Source organism: Ipomoea triloba, chromosome 3 (genome assembly GCF_003576645.1).
Source record: "Ipomoea triloba cultivar NCNSP0323 chromosome 3, ASM357664v1".
Classification (NCBI taxonomy): domain Eukaryota; kingdom Viridiplantae; phylum Streptophyta; class Magnoliopsida; order Solanales; family Convolvulaceae; genus Ipomoea; species Ipomoea triloba.
The window spans coordinates 13599476-13619433 of NC_044918.1; the positions used below are offsets into that span (position 1 = coordinate 13599476).

Here is a 19958-nt window from a genome sequence, read left to right on the forward strand (position 1 = left end):
AAAAAAAAAAAAAAAAAAAAAAAAAAAAAAAAAAAAAAAAAAAAAACACAAGCCGCAATTCGGTTCTCTATATTACAGATCGAGTCAAAGCACAATCAGATCTATCTGAGCCAGGAATTAAAACACAAGTCATGAGTTCAACAAAGCCCCGTATGATTGCTTATAAGTCACGTGCACATAGAAGGATAATAAAATAGGAAAACTGTAATGCCATAAAAAAGATATTCAAATCATCAGCTTCTTATGATCTTTGCGCAGTCAAACAGATCTGGTGAAAGGACAAGAGAAAATACCTTACCTGGGAAGTTTGGCAAGCTCGTAAAAAGTCGGAACCCTAATTGCAGCGAGTTGAGAAAGAAGAGGGGCGAAGAATGAAAAATATCTATGGGTAACCCACCTAAGTGTGGAAGCTGGCAAGAATGTCACCTTCCTACACTATAATTACCAATGTAACCCCACGCAAATTTCATTATTGCACACGCCCCAGAACAGGCCATTAGAACTCATTTTAGCAAGTAATATTACATGTGCTCATATTTTCTATTTCATATTTTTACGATAGGTTATCTCCAATAGTTTTTACAATGTGATTAAAAAAGATAAAATGGGAGGATAAGTAAAAAGAAAAAAAAAACAAAATATGAAATTAAAAAAATAATACTTCTTAATAAACATCATGTAAAAATCCTATTTTATTGCAAGGACCTCACTCATTCTCTTACTTCACCCTCTCTCCTTTGCCTCACTCAACTTTTCTCAAAATCTTGTCAAAAAATAATTATTGTGGAAGACCTTATATTATACGGAGTATTTATTTATTCTCAAATGTTACTCTTTCACATTTACCATTAATATGTGATGAGTGACGTTTTCGTGGGAGGTGGAAAGGTGTAAGGGTTAAAACGGGAAGAAGTTCCCGAGTGTCGGTCTTAAGGAAAGGCAAGGAGGGGGTTGGTAAGTAAGGGATTAGTCACAAGGGTGCCTAGTTTTCGAAAGTTAATCCTAAAAAGATAAGTGTGTATGGCATGCTAAGGTAAACAAACTAAGGTAAATGAACAAGAAACAATCTATTTGGAAGGAGGATTCGGACCAACCTAACTTGCACATAGCCTCTTGATTTCCTATAGGATTAGGGCGTGGAAACACTTATTGGACAAGGATGAGACAAAGTCACAATTACCTAAGCCACTCTCATGGTCAAAGGACTCACCCTTACACCATAGTGTTACTCTCATAACTCCTAGGCTTAAAGAGACATTTTGTCAAACACATTGTGTGCTTTCTTTGTCTTCCAATCCCCCTTCTCTCAAAGGTGGGAAGGAAAAGTGGTTGGAGAGGTCTACACACTCCCTACTCTCGTAGGTGAGTGATCCTAACCCTAATTCTCTAAGGCAACCGGCCAAATTGTCCTAGAGTCCAAACAAACACTCCAAAACACAATCAAGCATCCATTAAGCATCATTCAATCCCTAATTTAAGACATTTAGCATTCAAGAGGTACATACAAGTTCAATTGATCCAAATCCACAAAAAGTTTAGCCAATCATGCTTAAAATCAAAATCAACATTGCAATTGATCAAAAGGAAGAAAACTAGAATCAAAATCAACGTACAATTCAAGATCAAATCAAAAGCTAAAAATGGAATTGTAAAGCTATAAATTGGAAATGTTACTTGAATGTAGTGGGAATCTTGATACAAGCTTGAGCAATCCAAAGTTGAAGTGAAGATCTCTCTAAATCTAGCTAATTGAATTGGAAATTGATTGGAATTTGAGTGTGGAATGGGAGGGAATTTTAACCTAATTCTAGAGAGAGAATTTTCCTAAGGTGAGCTAAGATGGAAATGAATGAGGATCCCCTGCAAAAATGCCCCAATCTCTATTTAAACCGCGCCAACCCGCCAAAATGTTCGCGACGGACGCCCGACTGGACGCGCGTCCAGCGTGACATTCTGCTGCACAGGTTCGAAACTTCAGAGAGGTGAAAATCGGACGCGGGCGTCCGACCCGCGTCCACAGCAGAGCAAACCAACTTCAGAGGACTGATTTTCGGACGCAGGTGTCCGTCGTGCGTCCGCAGCAGACCTCCCAAACTTCAGAGAGGTGAAAGTTGGATGCGGGCATCCGACCTGCGTCCGCCTCGCGTCCACAGCAGACTGCTGTTTTGCTGTGCGAACTTCTGCAAGCTTAATTTCGGACGCATGGGCGGACGCGCGTCCGTGCCCTCTTTTTGCTCCAACTTTGGCCCGTGAATATATCTTTGAAATCCATGCCTTTTTCCACCTTTTTGCACATTGTTTTACCTACAAAATGATTAACCAAGTGTGGAATGTGGTCTAATGGCAATAACAAGCATTTTAATGCAATTGAGCCCCAAATCAAACATAAAAGCTAGCAATTATACGCAATATGATCCAAGAATGACCTTGTAAATGTAACATCTTTTGCACTTATCAATATGACAAATAAAAATTGATTATTTTGATCGTGTGAGTTCCAGAAAAAGTACTTACATCAGAGACTTGTAAGATGGAGTAAAGTTTGAGAATAGATCAAGTATTTTCCTTACATAATCAAATTTTACTCTTGGTGGGCTAAAGGGGTCAACAAATTATCAATTCAATTTATGTCTAAACCTGTCACAAGTCGAAAGAAATTGTACATCCGTAAGTCGCTACAAGCCATGCATCATATATATCCCCGTATATGCTGCATCGATCCATATTATCTTGAATAATTCAATTATTGGATGTGTGGTGTTGTTGGGCGGCGCCCACGGAGGGCATTGAAGCAAACACGGATTGAAGGAATAATTCCTCATCGTTACGCGGCTCCAGAAGCATCAGCTGATCAAGGCTTGGAAGATCCTGATCGTAGTACTGTGTCGTCGTCGTCGTCACATTCTTCACAGCATTACTACTACTACTATTGCTGAAGTTGGAATTTTGATTTTCACAATCATTATTATGTATTATAAGATCTTCATGAGTAGCCTGCAAGCCGCCGCCATCCAGTTGGTGATCATCATCATCAGCAAAAAAGCTCATCATCATGTCAAACATGGAGAATTCGGTGGAGAGAGGAGCAGTGAGCCCCAGCCTTGCAGGTAGCTTCAGGGAGCTGGTTTCATCTCCTCCAGTAGCATTATTAATGTTGTATGTTTGAGGAGGTGGTTGTAGCATACTACTGCCGCCGCCTCCACCGTGCAATTGCAGTGTCGGCACCCGCGGTGAGGCTGCAGCTATAGCATCGTCATTATTTCCAGGGATTACCAGTGGGGGCAACGATGTGAAGCTTCGCTGATAAATTGGGTCCACCATATTGGTGCTAGCTGCAGGTATCAACGGGGACGACTGTAGTCCAAAATTAAAAAGCTGGTGATGATGATGGGGCGAAAGCAGCAGGCTTGATTGACGACCACCGGTACCATATCCAGGCCGCCAGCTGGGTTGATTGCAGGGAGGTGAAGCGACGGCTAGGCGAGGAGGAGGAGGAGGATCAGAGAATAAAAAGGACGATGATGATGAGAAGGTCCCAGCTGGGGGCATAGGCGCCGTGATATTATTATTCCACCGCCCGGCGCCGCCGCCTAATGATGTCTGCAGATTATTAACGCCGTACCTTCTGGGTGCAGGCATCGTTAGCTCCGACACCCGCCTCAACAACATTCGGTATTTCTGCATATATGTATATATACACACCTAAATTAAACACTCCGAGCGATGGAGCTGAAGGGAACCTAGCTAGCTACCTGTAAATGACTGGCAACGTGGTCTCTTGTTATTCCGGGCACATCCATGACATCTAGAATCTTCTTTGGAGCAGCATCTGCGCCCACATACACGCACCACGCACGCAGCAGGCACAACCAATAATTAAAGATCCAGGCCGACAAACAAATTAAATTAGACAACTTTAATTACATTTTAACCAATATATATACAGAGAGAGAGAGAGATCCAACTGAACTTACTGTTAAGTCCAATTATTGTGATAGCATCCAAGAACTTGTAGTGAAGTGTGGGTGTCCAGACAAGCTTTTTCTTTCCGGTGAGCTTATTAGTCTTGAATGTTACTTCTCCTTCTCTTGTTATTTCAGTAGAATTATTATTATTATCTGTGCTAGGCCTGGTGGGTGCAGCAGCAGCAGTAGCAGTAGCCTGACCGTGATGAGGAGGAGGAATAATATATATATTGCTATTTTGGTCGTCCTTAATTTGGCATAGATATCTTCTGACATCATTAACCGACACCGGCTTACTTATGAATAAAGTAGCACCAAAGTCCACTCCCCTCCCCACCAAGTTGTCTCTGTCGTCAACAGACATCACTGCACGCACGCATTTACATTCATTATTTTTACATATTTCATCATATCATCATCCTATATATATATATAGTCCAAATCTTAAAACTCACAAATAACAGGCAGTTGAAAGTCAGTGGTGATTTGCTGCTGCAATTGAAATCCATTCATCTCAGGCATGTGCACATCTGCAATAAAAACATCAAACCCACCAACAATGATCGATCAGTGCTTCCCTGGGGTCTTTCACTGTCACAACTGCACCCAACACTACTCCCCATTAATTAAATCCCCCGGCCCCATCAACTTTAATAATTTTAAATATAAATTAATTACTCGCTTCCTAACTAACAACAATTTTTATACTTCCATTCTATATATTTATTTAATGAACCAACAATATATATAGCATAGGAATGAATGAGAGCTAGCGTGACACTAATTAACTACATTCAATATACCAAGTAAATAAAGTCATTCAAGAAATTTAAAAGGTTTAACCCTAAAATTTTCAAATGATGAGTTATTTATAGACTTTTGCAAATGTTGGTTCTTGCATGCCAACATGTTTCGTAAATAAAATCTATCTAAAAGGAAATAAAGATTTAACTAGCATGCTTTTTTAAATGAGTTGTTAGTAGATCAGATTTGCACGCTAAACGTGTTTTATACCTACAACAAATTTATTCAGTCAAAAAGCAGGAATAAGGATCTTATTAGCATTTATACGTTTTAATGATATATAAATAGTTCAAATAAGTTATAAATAGATCAATTTTTTTATGAGTGGTACGGTGTGCCCTGCCAAACATGTTTTATAAGAAAGCAAATCTATTTAAGGGATAAAGATCTAACTACCCTACATTGTAGGGGTAATTAATTAACTGTCCAGCCATACATGTTTTATTATAGGGCAAATGTATTCAGGAAAAGAAGAAGAAGCGGGCGGGGATCGGATATACTTCCCGTCTCCGTCCCATTTTCTTGACCCCAACCTTGTTGAGGAATTGAAATTTTTTTGGTCTCCGATCAATCCCATAATCAAATGGTCAAATTAGTACATACACCTTTTAGTATTAAAAAAAAAAAGGAATATAATCAAAATTAAGTATGTGGGAGTATTCCCGTCCCTGTTGGGCCAAAATCGAGAATCCCCGTTCACATTAGGGTGATAATTAAAGATTCCCGTCGAAAAATTGAAAATTTGTCAATTTATTTTATTTTATTTTTGAAAACTTGTGGATCTAATAATTAGCATACTTTTTATGTATTGATAAATAATTCAAATGAATTACGTACTATTTGATTTGATTTGTAACTTGTAAGTACGTGTTGATCTCCCACAAAATTAAACATGTTTTACAAGGCATACACAAAATGTATATATCCGATCCATTGAAGAAAGAAGAAAGATGGATGCAAGTCGCATACGTGTATAATTAACAAAAAAGGATGGATCCATGCATGCATATACATATATAGATCTTAATTAAGAAACAAGTGATCGATGAGTCAAAGGAAGAGTAATAAGTCAACGTAACCTTGGAAATTCCATTTCCTGAGAAGAGCAGCAACAACGGCAAGGCAAGTGGAATCGTCAGTCCACAACCAAAATTTTCATGGCATTAGCAGCAGAGGAGTCCATCATTGATCTGGCCTGGGGTGGGATCGATTATTGAAGCAAATCACAAATTGACACGATGTACTGTGTTTTTACGAATATCACCTCAACACACATCGTATTTATACACTAGTTTTATACGCGTATTACGCGAATGGGTAATGCCCAATGCTTATATTTAAATAAATATTTGAAAGTATATCAATGCAAGATTATATAGAAGAAGCTTATACATGGGTAATTGAATGTTGAATTTTTTTATTTAAAACTTAACTCAAAGTATATGAATCCAAGATAATATAGAAAATTCATTATAATTATTACTAAAATAAATGTTTGCAACTTTGTAAAATCGATAGTCTAAATATTTGGTCTAAAAATGATAGTCTAAATAAATGGTACTTTAATTTGAATTTTTCTAAGTGTTCTTAATTCTCTTTTGAGTAACATTGGCATTGTCTTCATCTTTACTATTTGTTCTCTTCCTTTTTGTTGGTAGTGTGTTATTTGCAATTCGGTTATTCTTGGTAGCATAGATGACAACGTTATACAATGAGATATATTATGATATAGGAGTTATGGACTTTCCTTTAGGTGTTCTGCTTGGGGTTCATTTGGTTCAACCATTATTGTTGAATGAGTTATTGTGGATAAAGAAATCCCTAATTTATGAAAAAAGATTAAATAAATTAATAAAAATTTGAAAATTTAAAATATTATGTATTCCAAAGATATTAAAAGGTAGTTTCTCGCTTCAATTTGCTAGGTAATGGGTTATTTGAGTACTTTCATTGCCAACAAATCCCCAAAGTAAATATGATTGGTTTCAAACTATTCTTATTTATTTTTTTCATGGTATTAAAGAAATACATATGTATCATTTTTTGGTGTAACTACTAATTTATTTAATTCAATAAGAGTAAAATAGAGTGATTCCGCTTCAATTTGTTGGGTTATTATTTGAGTACTCTCTTTGTCAACCATTACCCAAGTAGTTAATATAATTAGCTTCAAATTATTTTAATTTTTTTTCATAGTATTAATAAAATACTTGGTAAATAAATATATAACATTATTTTGTACTATAACTTTGTTATTTAATTACAAGATATTGTAAAAATAAGATAATGGACAATGTAATGAATATCAATTGATAAATTTGAATGTAAAGAATCTTTGCATGAGAGAAAATAAAGACAATATAACTAATGAAATTATTTCTCTTATTTAATTTAATTTTTTGATAATGAATAATTTTTTCAAATAAAGGTATTGTAGACAAATAATTCTAAATTAAAGAAATACATATGTATCATTTTTTGTTGTAGCTACTAATTTATTTAATTTAATAAGAGTAAAATAGAGTGAGAAACTTAATTATGCCAAATTTGATTGAGATGAGGTTCGAACCTAAGACCTTTCTTATAGAAATTAATGGGTAAGTTAAAAGTTAACGGAATATTAATGGAAAAGAGAATATTTAACGGAAAACTTAACGGATAATCATAAAAGTAAGGTTAAATTAGGTAATCTCTATTAATAATATTAATCTGAATTATCTTAACCATCTATTCGATTAAATAATTCATCTGAACCATCCATTTGATTAAATAATTTGACCGCCATTTTTTCTACCCATTTTAGGCCTAACTCTCTTTGACTCTTATTAGTATAGTAGATGTTTTGTTGCATGGCGTTGAGTGTATCCGTGTGGGGCATGGCGGATTCGATCAAATATTTTTGCTTACAAACTGGATTCGATCGATATATTTTATTTTATTTTCACTTTTTGGTTTAGTTATATGCTGCAGTAATTATGTAATTGATCAAGAGAAATTATATTAAATAAATATAATAAGAATCTAACTTGGACGTGCACGCACGGGGCTTGCACTACCTTAGACAACTAAAAACAATGAAAGTTATTAGTTGTATGACTAAGAATTCTATAGAATTTACAATCTCACGGAGTAGTTTGATTTATTAGGCCAACTAAATCACTGAAACATGTTACTCAAGTATCTAAAAACATATAAATTAAAATAAAAATCTTTGGAAAATAAGAAAATCTAATCTTGACAAGATCTTTTGTAAACGAGCAAAAATAGTATCATATCTAGCATTAATTTTTTTATTGGGTAAGAAAAGATATGGTGGATATTAAGGAAGATCGATTATTTAATTTAGGTACAACATATCCGATCCGCTGGATTTACCAAATATATACACGATCCGCTCAGGTGTGCACCAGATCGACCATGGATTTGGGGGTGATGTCATCCTTGATTTCTCACCACATATAATCAGAAATTTAAATTTAATCCACATATTTGTTATGTTATTTTTATTTATGATGGATATATTAGGAATTGAACTGGAGCAAGTAAGACTCGGGGGTCCGCTGGTCAGGGGTCAAGCCCCGTGCTTGACCCGGGTTGATTGGGCCACGACCGAGCCTTTGGCCTAGGCCAAGCACCGGCCAATCCCTTTTAAGGGTCTTGGCCCGTTAACCCGGGGTTCGATCGCGAAACTGCTATGCGTGGTCAATGTTTGTTGCAACCAATTCCACCTCGTTAGGGAGCAGTTAGGGGAGTTGTTTAGTATAAAATCCCTTGTAATTGTCTCATTAAACATCTCCATCTACCATTGTCTACACAAGTATTGTAATAGCATTACATATTTCTTGTAATCATCTTAATTACACAACTTAGTAATGCAATTTGTCTCTATGACCTACCACATCTCATTATTAACTTTGCTATTACTTTACCCTTAATATCCATTTATCATTGTTCTTAATTATTGAGTTTATTAATTCGGACCCGGAGTTAATTAAATCCATCAATTTAAAATAATAATAAATCCCCAACACAATTATAATTCTTCTATATATATATATATATATATATATATATAATCGATCACAATCCAATCAGATTTGTTGAGGAAAAAAAAAACTATAGTTTTAGGTTGAAGTGCTGAAAGAAGAACCATAATATGATACCAATTACAGTGTCTCTCAACAAGTTGTTGAAAATGGTATTAACCCAAGCATATTGGTTCTGAGGTGCAGTGCGGACGCCAACGAGGTCGCGAAAGCGCAGGTTGCCTTGGTCAGACATGAGTGAATATATGACCCCGTTCATGTGCCCATTGCCTATCACTCCCACCACCTTCTTACTCCTATTCACTGCTTTGCTCCTCTTCAAGGACCAAGCAAGATACTGCATATATGCGTGCATGTGTAACAATTATACTATATTGCATTGCATATGGTTGGGCAGAGGCCAGTAAAGACAGTCAAATCCGCATAGTAAGTGTGTGATTCAAATAATTGGTATTAAAGTCCGATTACTTGTTCCAGATTTCAGAGATGATCCAATCCATAAAAAGCCACGCACCTGCAGTGATTTGTTATAAACATATAATATAATATACTTACTGTATCACGCTCGTGTATGAGGGGCTGCAGGAGTGAGGGATATGAGAAGCTTAATTGCTCATAAAGCTGGAAAGTGTTGTTGTTCTTGGAGCTCCATTCCTGGTGCCATGCATTGGGGGGAGGAAGCATCAATAATATAATATAATTAAGCAAGTAAAGAGAATTATTATATTAATTAGTACATATATAGTAATTAACCTGCAAAGTTTTGATGTCGAGATCAGAGGATGAAGATGTTATTCCACGGACAACAGAGGAAACCAATCCAAATTTCTCCTTCAACTTCAATGAATTCCATGCACGTTCAAGCTGATCCATCCAACACAACAAACCTAACAATTATTAATGGTATACTTATATTAATTAATTAAAAAATAGGGAGCTTAGTGGCACTGCACTGCAGGACTGAACATACTGTAATCTCTATGGGTCGATCTCCCAATACTATTTGAGCACCAATTTCCTCAGAAACCTTTCGAGCAGCACGAAACTACATACAATCAAACTTGCCATTAGATAATGGTTCAGATCCACAAATTAATTAATTAAATTAAGCACCTTCTATACATACAATTTGGAATAGTTTTAATTTATATATTGAGTGTATATATATATATATATATTACCTCATCACCAAAGGGACGATTAACATTTGATGAGAGTTTTGAGGAGAAAAATGCCAACAAGAGACGCAATGCTAGAGCAGTCTGCCCCCCTGCATATATGAGCCACGACACACAGTACACTTTTTGCTTTAATACTAATACTACTAATAATAATAGCAATAAATAAGAGCAAATTAAAATCACAACGAACATACATATATACATTCTTTAATTTACGTACCCAAGTTTATGCTACGACCAACAGCGCCAAAGAACCCATTCCCACTCATAGAAAACATGTTTGATTTCAAGGGCTGATTAACATCACCAGTGTACATGATCCCGGCTCTGAAAATCAACTCTGCAACAAGTGAAGTTAAGCCATATATATACATATATATCATTCAACAAGTTAATTTCCCTCTTAAAAACATTCAATTCAACAGACATCAAAATGAAAAAGATCAAATTGACCGGCAATTAAATGAAAATTAAACACTGGATATATATTTAGCTTGCCTGCTTCTGCAGAGCTCCACAACAACATTGTCAGGCCTGACAGCACGAATAACCCTCTCAACATCAAGCGCGGAATCCTGAGAAGTGTGTGTTGTTCCAATCAGCCAAATGGCGTCAGGCTCCACAAACTCAGTGCGCCAAGGTGGAACCGCCCCATACTGCCTCTTGCTGATCACAACCAAGCTTCCATTATCAGCCAAGTCTAGCAACTCAGGTTGAGTTTCGGCTATGGTGGCCCGAGAATCGCCCAGAATTTGTGTTCTGAAGTCGAAGTCAGGCGGTGGAGGGGATATTATTATTGAACTCCAAACTCCACACCTACAGGACAGCTTCTTGGTTCTGAATTGATGAGGTTTGAATTGATTTTTTTTGGAATTTCTCAAGGAAACCCAGAATGAAGAAGAAGAAGAAGAAGAAGTAAGGAACAGCTTCATGTTCAGACCTCAGATTCAGATAGATAGATAATTCTGGGCTCGCGTGCGGGATGAAAGAACAAGTCTTTGAGAGTACGTGGTGATTTCCAACCATCAAGAACCAGTGGATGTGGGCTCGTTGTTTGTGAATTCTAAGATGCCAACGTTGCTTGGTTTTCACGTGTGGCTTGAATTGGAGTCATCATGATCGATCCAGTACACCAAATAATGTATCTGTGTGGCATTAAATTTATGACAAATTATTAAATTAAAGCAACCTATAGTAACGTCCATCTCTTGACCAAATCAAATTCAGTGTCTAATAATGATGATGCATTAGTTTCACAGATCAAATGATATATCAATTAAGGTGTGACCAAATTAGCAGTATAACTATATATACAAACTCTTAAGAGGTTTGATCGATTCTACTATCACTTAATTAATTTTGTTGGAAATCGGAATTAAAAAAGTGTTTATATTACATTTATTTATTTTTTAATAGCTTAAAACTAGAATCAAAATTTCATTTGTAGAGTCCGTATTGTTTGTGTTTGTATTTGCCGAACCGGATCTTATTTTATTTCTAGCTATTATGTCCGAAACTTATAGAATGATAAAGCCGACCATGTCTATAAATATCCACGTCGTCTCCAACCATTCAAGATTGAGACAGTACAGTTGAAGCGTTAGTTTGTTAAATGTTATTTTGAGTGAATGCAATTATTTAAATAGCTAGTATAGGCTAGGTGATTAAGACTGAGGCCGGGGAGGGACCTACGGGAAAGAAAAGTATCAAAGGACAGCTAATGTGTAGCTTTACGCCAATTTACGTGTGGGCACAGTCATGCCAAATACGGAAATACTACAAAAAGACATGTACTATGTGGTTTTTAATATAGGCCCACGTAAGAGCCGGCGAACCCCCCACGCTTTCTCCCCCTTCCCCTCCTACTGTCTGTCTTGTCCTGTGCTTTTTTTTTTTTTTTTTTTTTTTACCATACGTCCATACTATTTTAAAGCAAGCAAGCTAAGCTCCCGGCCATTATGCTCACTTAAAGCATGCAATGGCTAATCCGTTTGATTACTACAACAACAACGTTAACGTTCCGCCAAACCCCACCCCTTCTCTACAAATTCCTGATCCATCCCACCATAATACTACTGCGGCTACTGCTACTGTTACTGCATTTCAAGACCACCCTTCACCTTCTGGCGGGCGTGGTTCGCCGCGGAGGCACCATCTTTACCGGGGAATCAGGTGGAGGAACGGGAAATGGGTGTCTGAAATCCGTGAGCCCAAGAAAACCTCACGGATATGGCTCGGCACCTACCTCACTCCAGAAATGGCCGCTGCAGCCTACGACGTGGCTGCTCTGGCGCTCAAAGGCCCTGATGCCCCGCTCAACTTCCCCGACTCCGTTGTCTCCTACCCAATTCCCCGCTCTCACTCCGCGGCGGATATCGCCGCCGCGGCTGCGAGAGCTGCCGCCTCTAGAGCACCGGCTCCGTCAAGTACTGGGCATGGCGGCAGTAGCAGTGAAGTGGCGGGGGCTTCGTCAACAACAGTAGTGCCACAGAAGGCGGAGGAGGAAGAGTTCGTGGATGAGGAGGCGCTGTTTGACATGCCGAACCTGATGGTGGACATGGCTGGAGGCATGATGGTAAGCCCGCCGAGGATGAAGCCATCGCCGCCACATGGTGACGACTCACCAGACTACTCTCTCTGGAGTTACCCTTAATCATAATAATTAATTAAGCTAAGTGCCAATCTAAGGCTTATCGATTAGTTTCTTTAATTTTCGAGCCGCCGCTGCATATATACCTATATCTATATATATGTGCGCGCAGTTATGTACGTATCGTATCCTTCCACTTATAGCTTCACTACGTCGTATAGTACGTATTAGATATGATGTAAAGCTGTTTCATGTTTTTGCTTCAGATCAATCTGGCCTGGGAAGATCAGATTTGAAGCAGCTTAGTCAATTTAATATCGTATTGTGTTTAATTTTAATTTTGTATGTATGTATGAGCTGAGGTTACGTTGTAGCCCAGCATCGATCATATCATATGTGATCGAGTTTGGGTTCTTCAAAGCTATGCTATGAATTGAATGAGAACTTTTAGTTCCTTAATTTTTATGATTATCTATCTAATTTTAGTTATCAATTTTAAAATTTTATTCCTAACTATTCTCACAGTGCTAAATATATTTCTTCTTTTCCTTTAGTTTTTAACAATTTCACCCAAATGCTGTGAAAATAAGTGAAATGTGTGAATAAAAATGTAATTCTTTACCTTGGCATATCTTGTAAAGGTAAATTCTATAATGTCATATATAAAAATATTGTACTGTTAGATGATTAGTGATGGAGATATATTCCACAATTTTGTAAACAATTAATTCTACACAACTTTCTATGCTTGAAATAATACATTTTTATGTACAAAATTATTTGTAACATTCCCCCTATATTCAAATAAACTAATTCTAAAATTGAAAACTTGTTACTTAATCTAAATCGCTTTTATAATCATATTTTAGGAAATGTTTAGCCCAGTTTTGGTAGGCTTGATTTGAGGAATTCATTTTCCTTTTTGGGCAGGAGTAGCTTTCATGGAAAATTATGTTATGGACATAGGCTCATCTTGTAAGGTGAACACGAGTCTATCTTCAAAATTTTAGAATTTTATATTCAAAATTTTAGAATTCTATATTCACAATTTTAGAATTTTATATTCACAATTTTAGACCTCAATATACAAAATTACATTACTCAATATTCACAATTTTTGAACTCTAAATTCACAATATAATTTTGTTATATAGATTAAAAAATTGTGTTATACCGATGTATATAGAGTTCTGTAATTGTGAATATAGAGTTCGATCTGTAGTGAACATAGAATTCTAAAATTATGAACATGGATCCGTTGAGTCCATGGCATAACAACCGAGTTTTCATGTATAAATAGCCCTTCCCCGATAAAAAACGGATCCAAACTTTCAATAAAACTCAAGGCAACTATTCACAAGTCTCTTACAGTTCTGTTACTTCATCTATGAACAATTGTGTTAGTCTGTCGTCAACTACCCGTTAGTCGTAAAAGTAACCGTAACAATCTTGAATTGTAAGGAGTATTAAACAAACAAAATCAACCCATGTTTGTTTGATAAAAACAGACAGCCCGGCCGGCCATAATATAAATAATATATTTAGACATATAAATATATATGATGAAGGATGGGATTCATAATTGCAGTCGCATGATTTAGATTGCATTTTGTTAGAGCATAATCAGTCATGATTAGGGTTGAGGAGACTTTATGTAATGGGCATTCCATTTCTGAATGGTATTTGTAAGTGGTGCTTAGCTTGACCACTTTATTGAGCGACAAAATCTAATGTAGATATGTGGTTAATTAGTAAGCAGTAATACTGTAGTGTACCTCTGCTCTGCAATAATTCCAAATATGCAAATGTGGTCCTCCCGATCCCTAACCAAAAGTAGATAGTAGTATAAACTAATCCAACCCTCGCAATCAAGCTTTGAATTGAAAAATATAAAATTATGTATATAAGGATAGGAAGAACGATATGATGAGTTGGGTCTGTAATGAACATGTCTCCTTTTGGGAATACAAACACCAATCCATTGCCTTCTACTTTTTTACCTGCTTTTCTAGTTTCATTATCCCAACCCCAAAACAGCAAATTTCTCATAATTCAACATAGGTATCAAGGATTCCCTTTACCCATTTTCCCAGCCAATAGGAAATTGTTTGTATTAAATTGCATTTTCTATTATTATATAATAAAGTTGAAGTGCCGGCATTCTTTTCATATTAATGTGGTACGGAAAAGTTCAACTAATCATGCCATATAAAGAGCTAATATAGCATTTTGTGCTCGGATGACATGTAGTGACTCTCCCATATGAGAGGTGATGAGAACGAGGCTCAGTGGAGGCGGATATATATAATGCACAAGATTTGATCTCACAATATTTTAATGGTCTAGATCGGTCATAAAAGAAAGCATGAGACACCCACAATGGAAGTAAATATGTTGGTAACAGTACAGAACCTTCTTCAATAACGCGCTCGATGTGGTAGCACCGCCCCTTGTACCAATCAAGGCTGGTAAGTCAATCGGTCCACACAGTACCATTAGAAGATTTCGCAGCAACCGCGGTCCCTGCTTCTTCAAGCGGAACTTCGGGTTGAGGAGTTACTTGGAATGCTTCCAAGATATCAATATCTTTGGTTTGGTACTCACGAGTATAATAAGTCAATTTGTAGGGTGACACATCATACCACTCAACGTGAGATAGTGAAGCACCCACGGCTTTAGCCATTGCGTGGGCAGCTAAGTTCTTGGTTCTACGAATTAAACAAAACGAACTACCAACTATACATCGAAAAGACATAAACAATCAAACATGATGGTTCTGACATAGGAACGATTAGATGCAGCATTGAAAAGGCTAGTCACTAACACCGGACAGTCAGACTCAACTCTAACATTGGTGAGACCTTGTTCTTTGATCCAAGTGAGTGCCTCATTCACCACCATTGCTTCCGCCAAAAGAGAGTTGCCATTACAGAGCAGTGGTCCGTTCTTAGGCATCCTAAATGAGCAGTCAGCCTAACACATATTTGGAAAATACCACAAATATTACCACTTATTATATCTAACACATGAATATATGAAAAATACTATATGTACTCTCATTTTCTACTCTCAACTTTTATGGCATGTTTGGTTGGATGGAAAATCAATTCCATGGAAAAGATTTTCCAAAAAGTTGAGGAAAATGATGAATAATTATGTTGTTTGGTTGGATGGAAAATGTTTTCCATGGAATTTGACTTCCCAAAAAGAAAGGAAAACAAATTCTTTGGTTGAGATAGGTATTTTGTTTTCCAAAGAGATTGGGAAGAAAGTATAAGTCCTTGGACTATTTTACCCTCATCAAAATTGACTAATTACACATGTATATATAGCCAAACCATTAATTACTAAGGGCCTATTGGTCTTTATATTCATAATTCCTTATCATTCCAAACCCAACCAAACAATGGAATTCATATTCCCAATAATTTCTTTTCTCCCAACCAAACAGTGGAATCTATTTTCCTGGTAATTTGTTTTCCACGGAATTTGAATTCCATTTCTTTCAAATATTTTCTAGCAACCAAACGAACTGTTACTTTTCTACACAAATCTTGATATAGATACTTATATTGAAATCTACATGAAAAAATAGCTTATTAGTGTCCGTCATATCAAGAAATAAAATGTCAATGTAGTAGATATATTGGTAATAATTGATTCTAGAAAAAGTAATGTAGTATTGTCACAAATTTGGTACAATACGACAAGTTGATACTGAGATTTGTGAATCTCCAGCCTTCCGTACAGGTGTACTAGGTGGTAGTAGGTACCTAGGCGATGAAAGGGACAAAGGAGTAGAGATTTGGTGGTTCCTTGACAAGATTTGGGCGGGGCATGGGATGAAGCCATTAGGCATGTGGCTCACGCGTTTCCGTGGAAAAACCACCGGCGTTTTACTGCTTCCAACCAATCATCAATCCTAATAATGTTGGCGGTTGTAAAACTAACATCTCGCCTAACTGTCAACCGCGTCTATCATCTCCATCCTTCATCCTCCAATTAACTGTCACCTCGCTCCAAACAATCCTTATTCTGTCCTTTCTTCCATCCATCCATCTCCATTCCTTAATCTATACTATATGTTTTCTGTACTCTATGTATTGCTGATTATATATTTATTTTAAAGAAAATTAATATAAAATTTGAAATTTTACGTAACGGTATAAAAATCTTGTGTGAGACCGTCTTACGGGTCTTAATCTATTTTGGTTTGTAATAATCTTCAGATAATAAATATAGTTCTCAACAAGAATTACATCAAAATAAAAAATAGTAGGTCTTGTATTAGGACAATATAATCCTCAAATCTTATTTTTTTAAAAATAGTATTAGTAAGTATAAAAAGGTATTTCTAGAAAATAATATTTTTATTAAATTATATCAAAGTAGGGAATTAAAATTAAATTGATAGTGAAACTGAAGAGGGACTGAGTATACTGTAACGTGTGTGCATGGCGGAAAAGTCAGTATCTTACTCGTAGTTATGGAAATATAAAGTACGGAAGATATTATGATAGTGAGTTGGGTTAGCTGAACTTTGACTTGATATATTCAGCATTCTGCACCTGTGAAGGTCCGTGGAATCCCCCGTAAACAAGGGGGCGGGCCCCATTCATGAAGTGAAAGCACACGTGTCGGGTACACAACTTATGATACCTTTAAAATTTCATGTTGTCTCTTTCGGTAGCGTGACCCAAATCCAGTTGGCAGTTTGAATGACCCCACCACGTACAGCTGGCTATTCACTTCCATCATATTTTCCATATTTACCTCAATTCCCAGTTCCTTCCTCCCAGGCTGTCTCCTTATCACACTCCGTGTTTTTTCGCGTCTCCAACGTAAGCTTATCACCTTACACTTATCGAACACTCTCCCCCTCACCCACCCATACGCATACATATATATATATATAACTCCCATTTTAGGTAGTGTGTTAATTAGTTCATACATACACCCACTCCATTTTAGCTTTTCCATATATATATATACTTTACTAAGTACCGCCGTCGTTTACTACCTACTACTAGTCTCCATCACTCAAGATTCGATTCTATATATGGATATGGATATAGTTGGGAATTATTATTCTGGGAATTTTCTAAGTGCGGCTGCTGCGGCGTCGAGTTTTTGGTCGCCGGAAATGGGTGCAGTAGTGTCTTCGCCGCTTTCTTCTTCTGATACTGGGAGTTGCAGCGCTACTATGAAAGCGAATTTTTCGGACGAAGAGGTGTTGTTGGCTTCTAATAATCCGAAGAAACGCGCTGGGAGGAAGAAGTTTCGGGAGACTCGGCACCCGGTGTACCGGGGAGTGAGGAGGAGGAACTCCGGGAAGTGGGTGTGTGAGGTGAGGGAGCCCAACAAGAAGTCAAGGATATGGCTGGGAACTTTCCCCACGGCTGAAATGGCGGCTAGAGCTCATGACGTGGCCGCCATCGCTCTCAGAGGACGCTCCGCCTGTCTCAACTTCGCCGACTCGGCTTGGAGACTTCCAATCCCTGCGTCCGCCGACCCCAAGGACATACAGAAAGCTGCTGCGGAGGCGGCGGAGGCTTTCCGTCCAGTGGCACTGCCAGCAAACCAAAACCAAAACCAACGGATTATTCTAGAAGCTGAAGAAGAAGAAGAGTGCAACAGTAGTATGAAAGAGGAACAAGTGTCGACAACCAACGAAAACGTGTTCTTCATGGACGAGGAAGCGTTTTTCGATATGCCCGGATTGCTTGCTGACATGGCTCAAGCCCTGATGCTACCTCCACCTCAATGCGCACTAGTGGACCGTTCCAATGACGTGGAGCTTGATGCTGACGTGTCACTCTGGTCTTTCTCCATTTAAAACCCAAAATTAGGATGAAGATGGATAATCTATCTGTGAATTGAATGTCGTCCATTGTCCACTCTACTCTACTCCGTACGTACTAGTCTCTAGTTATATGAATAGAAGGGATGCCTGGCTTTCAAGAAAAGGCGAAAAGCGTCCATTCCTATTCCTATTCCTATTCTATATATGTAGGATTAGCTAATATCCGTACTTCATTTTTTGAGGTTGTACGGCTTGTAAAATATCCGATACCAAGGCTTGAATTTGAATGAATTATGCCATCCAAACTCTTTTCTCAACTTCACTTCTATTTCAAAAAAAAAAACCAATGTAATTAAAAGAGAAAGTAGAAACGTATGAATGACTTTTTGAAATTTGAAGACCACGTTATTACAGCACCATTATATTTTGCAAACAAACAATGCATCTAATAGCCCTACACCTATGGAATTGAAACATAGAACAAAGAAACCCGCATGGAGTGAGCACCCAGGCAAACCATGCGAGAAAAAACAACCCCCCAAAAAATGAGGAAGACAGTCTGCTGATACTGTAACAAAGACCCATAGAAGGGTGATCCAGTTTGATACGATCATCATCACAACAGTTTGGGAGATCCATCCTACTTTGCCTTCTTACTCAGACTAGTTGTCCTGAATTCACTGTCATCCCTTACAAAACTCCAAAACAAGTAGGTGAGAGGAATGCAGGTGGCATGCCAAACAGCATGGGCATCCACGTATCCCCAGTATGGAGCAAAGTCGAATACTTCAACAAGGGTGGCAATAACTCCCCCAATCACCACCACCCACAGCTTCCACCGTGATGGATGACGACTAACCCCTGCCCATACACCCCATATTGCAAGCTTCGCCATCACCATAGCAAAACACACCTTCCGATTCAAACCTGCACCACATTTTTTCAATTACAAAATAAGCAATCAACTCAACTAAACCTTAACCCCAATCTCAGTCTGAAGAAAGCGACTCTAGTAAGGTGGAAGATAGTTCCTTGACAATGTTGAAAGAAAAGGAAGATGATTGAGAATGAGACAGTACGTCATACCATAATCAAATTGATACAAGTTGAGATACAAGATATGGGTTGTCACGAATGCAATAATTGGAGAAGCAACCATTACTCTGGCCGCCTCATCTCGCACATTGAAAGTTCGCAATATAGCCAAGATAAGAGAAAACCCAAGCAAAGCCACGGCAGAAGAATGGTCTAGTCTCTCAGTCAAATCCACATCTCTGCAAAAAATTTCACAACATCAAGACACGGAAAATGAGAAATTAGAAATCAAACCATTTGTCACATATAAAGTGGATTGAAATATAATGATATACCACAATAAAATTATATATATAATTGATGCTGGTGATGTGAGGCAATGTAATGCTCAAGGATACTTGAACACAAACACTCATAACTGAAGTTGCATTTTAACAGAATAAAACAAGGATAATGTCATTCCAATCAGGCACCAAAAGGATTGATGTGTCCCACACATTAGTCTTGAGGGGTTTTGGGGGGGGGGGGGGGGGG

The 19958-nt window shown here is 37.5% G+C and overlaps 6 protein-coding genes across 9 annotated transcripts in view; 2 read left to right on the forward strand and 4 right to left on the reverse strand.

Moving 5' to 3' along the window:
- The window catches only part of LOC116013257 (serine/arginine-rich splicing factor RS31-like), a 4782-nt gene extending 4348 nt beyond the window's left edge, over positions 1 to 434 (reverse strand). Inside the window, exon 1 of one of the 4 annotated variants that reach the window (XM_031252917.1) lies at positions 294 to 434. The gene's annotated coding sequence lies outside the window, so the exon portion shown is untranslated. The remainder of the gene's footprint in view (positions 1 to 293) is intronic. The other 3 variants (XM_031252919.1, XM_031252916.1, XM_031252918.1) reach the window with 3 other exon arrangements.
- Positions 435 to 2460: 2026 nt separating this feature from the next.
- LOC116014515 (WAS/WASL-interacting protein family member 1-like) lies at positions 2461 to 3881 on the reverse strand. Its single transcript, XM_031254587.1, has 2 exons — positions 3753 to 3881; positions 2461 to 3678 (listed from the first exon to the last, which is right to left on the reverse strand). Exons 1-2 carry the CDS (start codon positions 3798 to 3800, stop codon positions 2740 to 2742), a joined length of 987 nt encoding a protein of 328 aa, XP_031110447.1. The 5' UTR covers positions 3801 to 3881; the 3' UTR covers positions 2461 to 2739.
- A 4957-nt stretch (positions 3882 to 8838) lies between these two features.
- LOC116012311 (traB domain-containing protein) lies at positions 8839 to 11076 on the reverse strand. The gene is made up of 7 exons (XM_031251827.1): positions 10495 to 11076; positions 10217 to 10323; positions 9997 to 10085; positions 9786 to 9860; positions 9569 to 9679; positions 9371 to 9469; positions 8839 to 9152 (listed from the first exon to the last, which is right to left on the reverse strand). The coding sequence occupies exons 1-7, from the start codon at positions 10926 to 10928 to the stop codon at positions 8886 to 8888; spliced, it is 1182 nt and encodes a 393-aa protein (XP_031107687.1). The 5' UTR covers positions 10929 to 11076; the 3' UTR covers positions 8839 to 8885.
- An 844-nt stretch (positions 11077 to 11920) lies between these two features.
- On the forward strand, positions 11921 to 13051 carry LOC116012451 (ethylene-responsive transcription factor ERF027-like). The gene has a single exon (XM_031251983.1). The coding sequence runs from the start codon at positions 11975 to 11977 to the stop codon at positions 12647 to 12649; it is 675 nt and encodes a 224-aa protein (XP_031107843.1). The 5' UTR covers positions 11921 to 11974; the 3' UTR covers positions 12650 to 13051.
- Positions 13052 to 17535: 4484 nt separating this feature from the next.
- Positions 17536 to 18706, forward strand: LOC116013303 (dehydration-responsive element-binding protein 1D-like). The gene has a single exon (XM_031252981.1). The coding sequence runs from the start codon at positions 17646 to 17648 to the stop codon at positions 18420 to 18422; it is 777 nt and encodes a 258-aa protein (XP_031108841.1). The 5' UTR covers positions 17536 to 17645; the 3' UTR covers positions 18423 to 18706.
- Positions 18707 to 18741: 35 nt separating this feature from the next.
- Positions 18742 to 19958, reverse strand: part of LOC116013302 (post-GPI attachment to proteins factor 3-like) — a 4548-nt gene continuing 3331 nt past the window's right edge. Inside the window, exons 4-5 of the mRNA XM_031252980.1 lie at positions 19476 to 19663; positions 18742 to 19316 (exon numbers count right to left, since the gene is read on the reverse strand). Of these exons, the coding sequence (XP_031108840.1) occupies positions 19030 to 19316; positions 19476 to 19663 (475 nt within the window). The 3' untranslated portion in view covers positions 18742 to 19029. The remainder of the gene's footprint in view (positions 19317 to 19475; positions 19664 to 19958) is intronic.

Coding starts and splice junctions, on each gene's coding strand:
- LOC116013303 (XM_031252981.1), top strand. CDS start 17,646: ATGGATATGGATATAGTTGGGAATTATTATTCTGGGAATTTTCTAAGT.
- LOC116012311 (XM_031251827.1), bottom strand. CDS start 10,928: ATGAAGCTGTTCCTTACTTCTTCTTCTTCTTCTTCTTCATTCTGGGTT. Junction 10,324..10,494: donor GTGGAGCTCTGCAGAAGCAG/GCAAGCTAAATA, acceptor GTTGATTTTCAG/AGCCGGGATCATGTACACTG. Junction 9,861..9,996: donor ATCGTCCCTTTGGTGATGAG/GTAATATATATA, acceptor GATTGTATGTAG/TTTCGTGCTGCTCGAAAGGT.
- LOC116014515 (XM_031254587.1), bottom strand. CDS start 3,800: ATGGATGTGCCCGGAATAACAAGAGACCACGTTGCCAGTCATTTACAG. Junction 3,679..3,752: donor ACGTTGCCAGTCATTTACAG/GTAGCTAGCTAG, acceptor ACATATATGCAG/AAATACCGAATGTTGTTGAG.
- LOC116012451 (XM_031251983.1), top strand. CDS start 11,975: ATGGCTAATCCGTTTGATTACTACAACAACAACGTTAACGTTCCGCCA.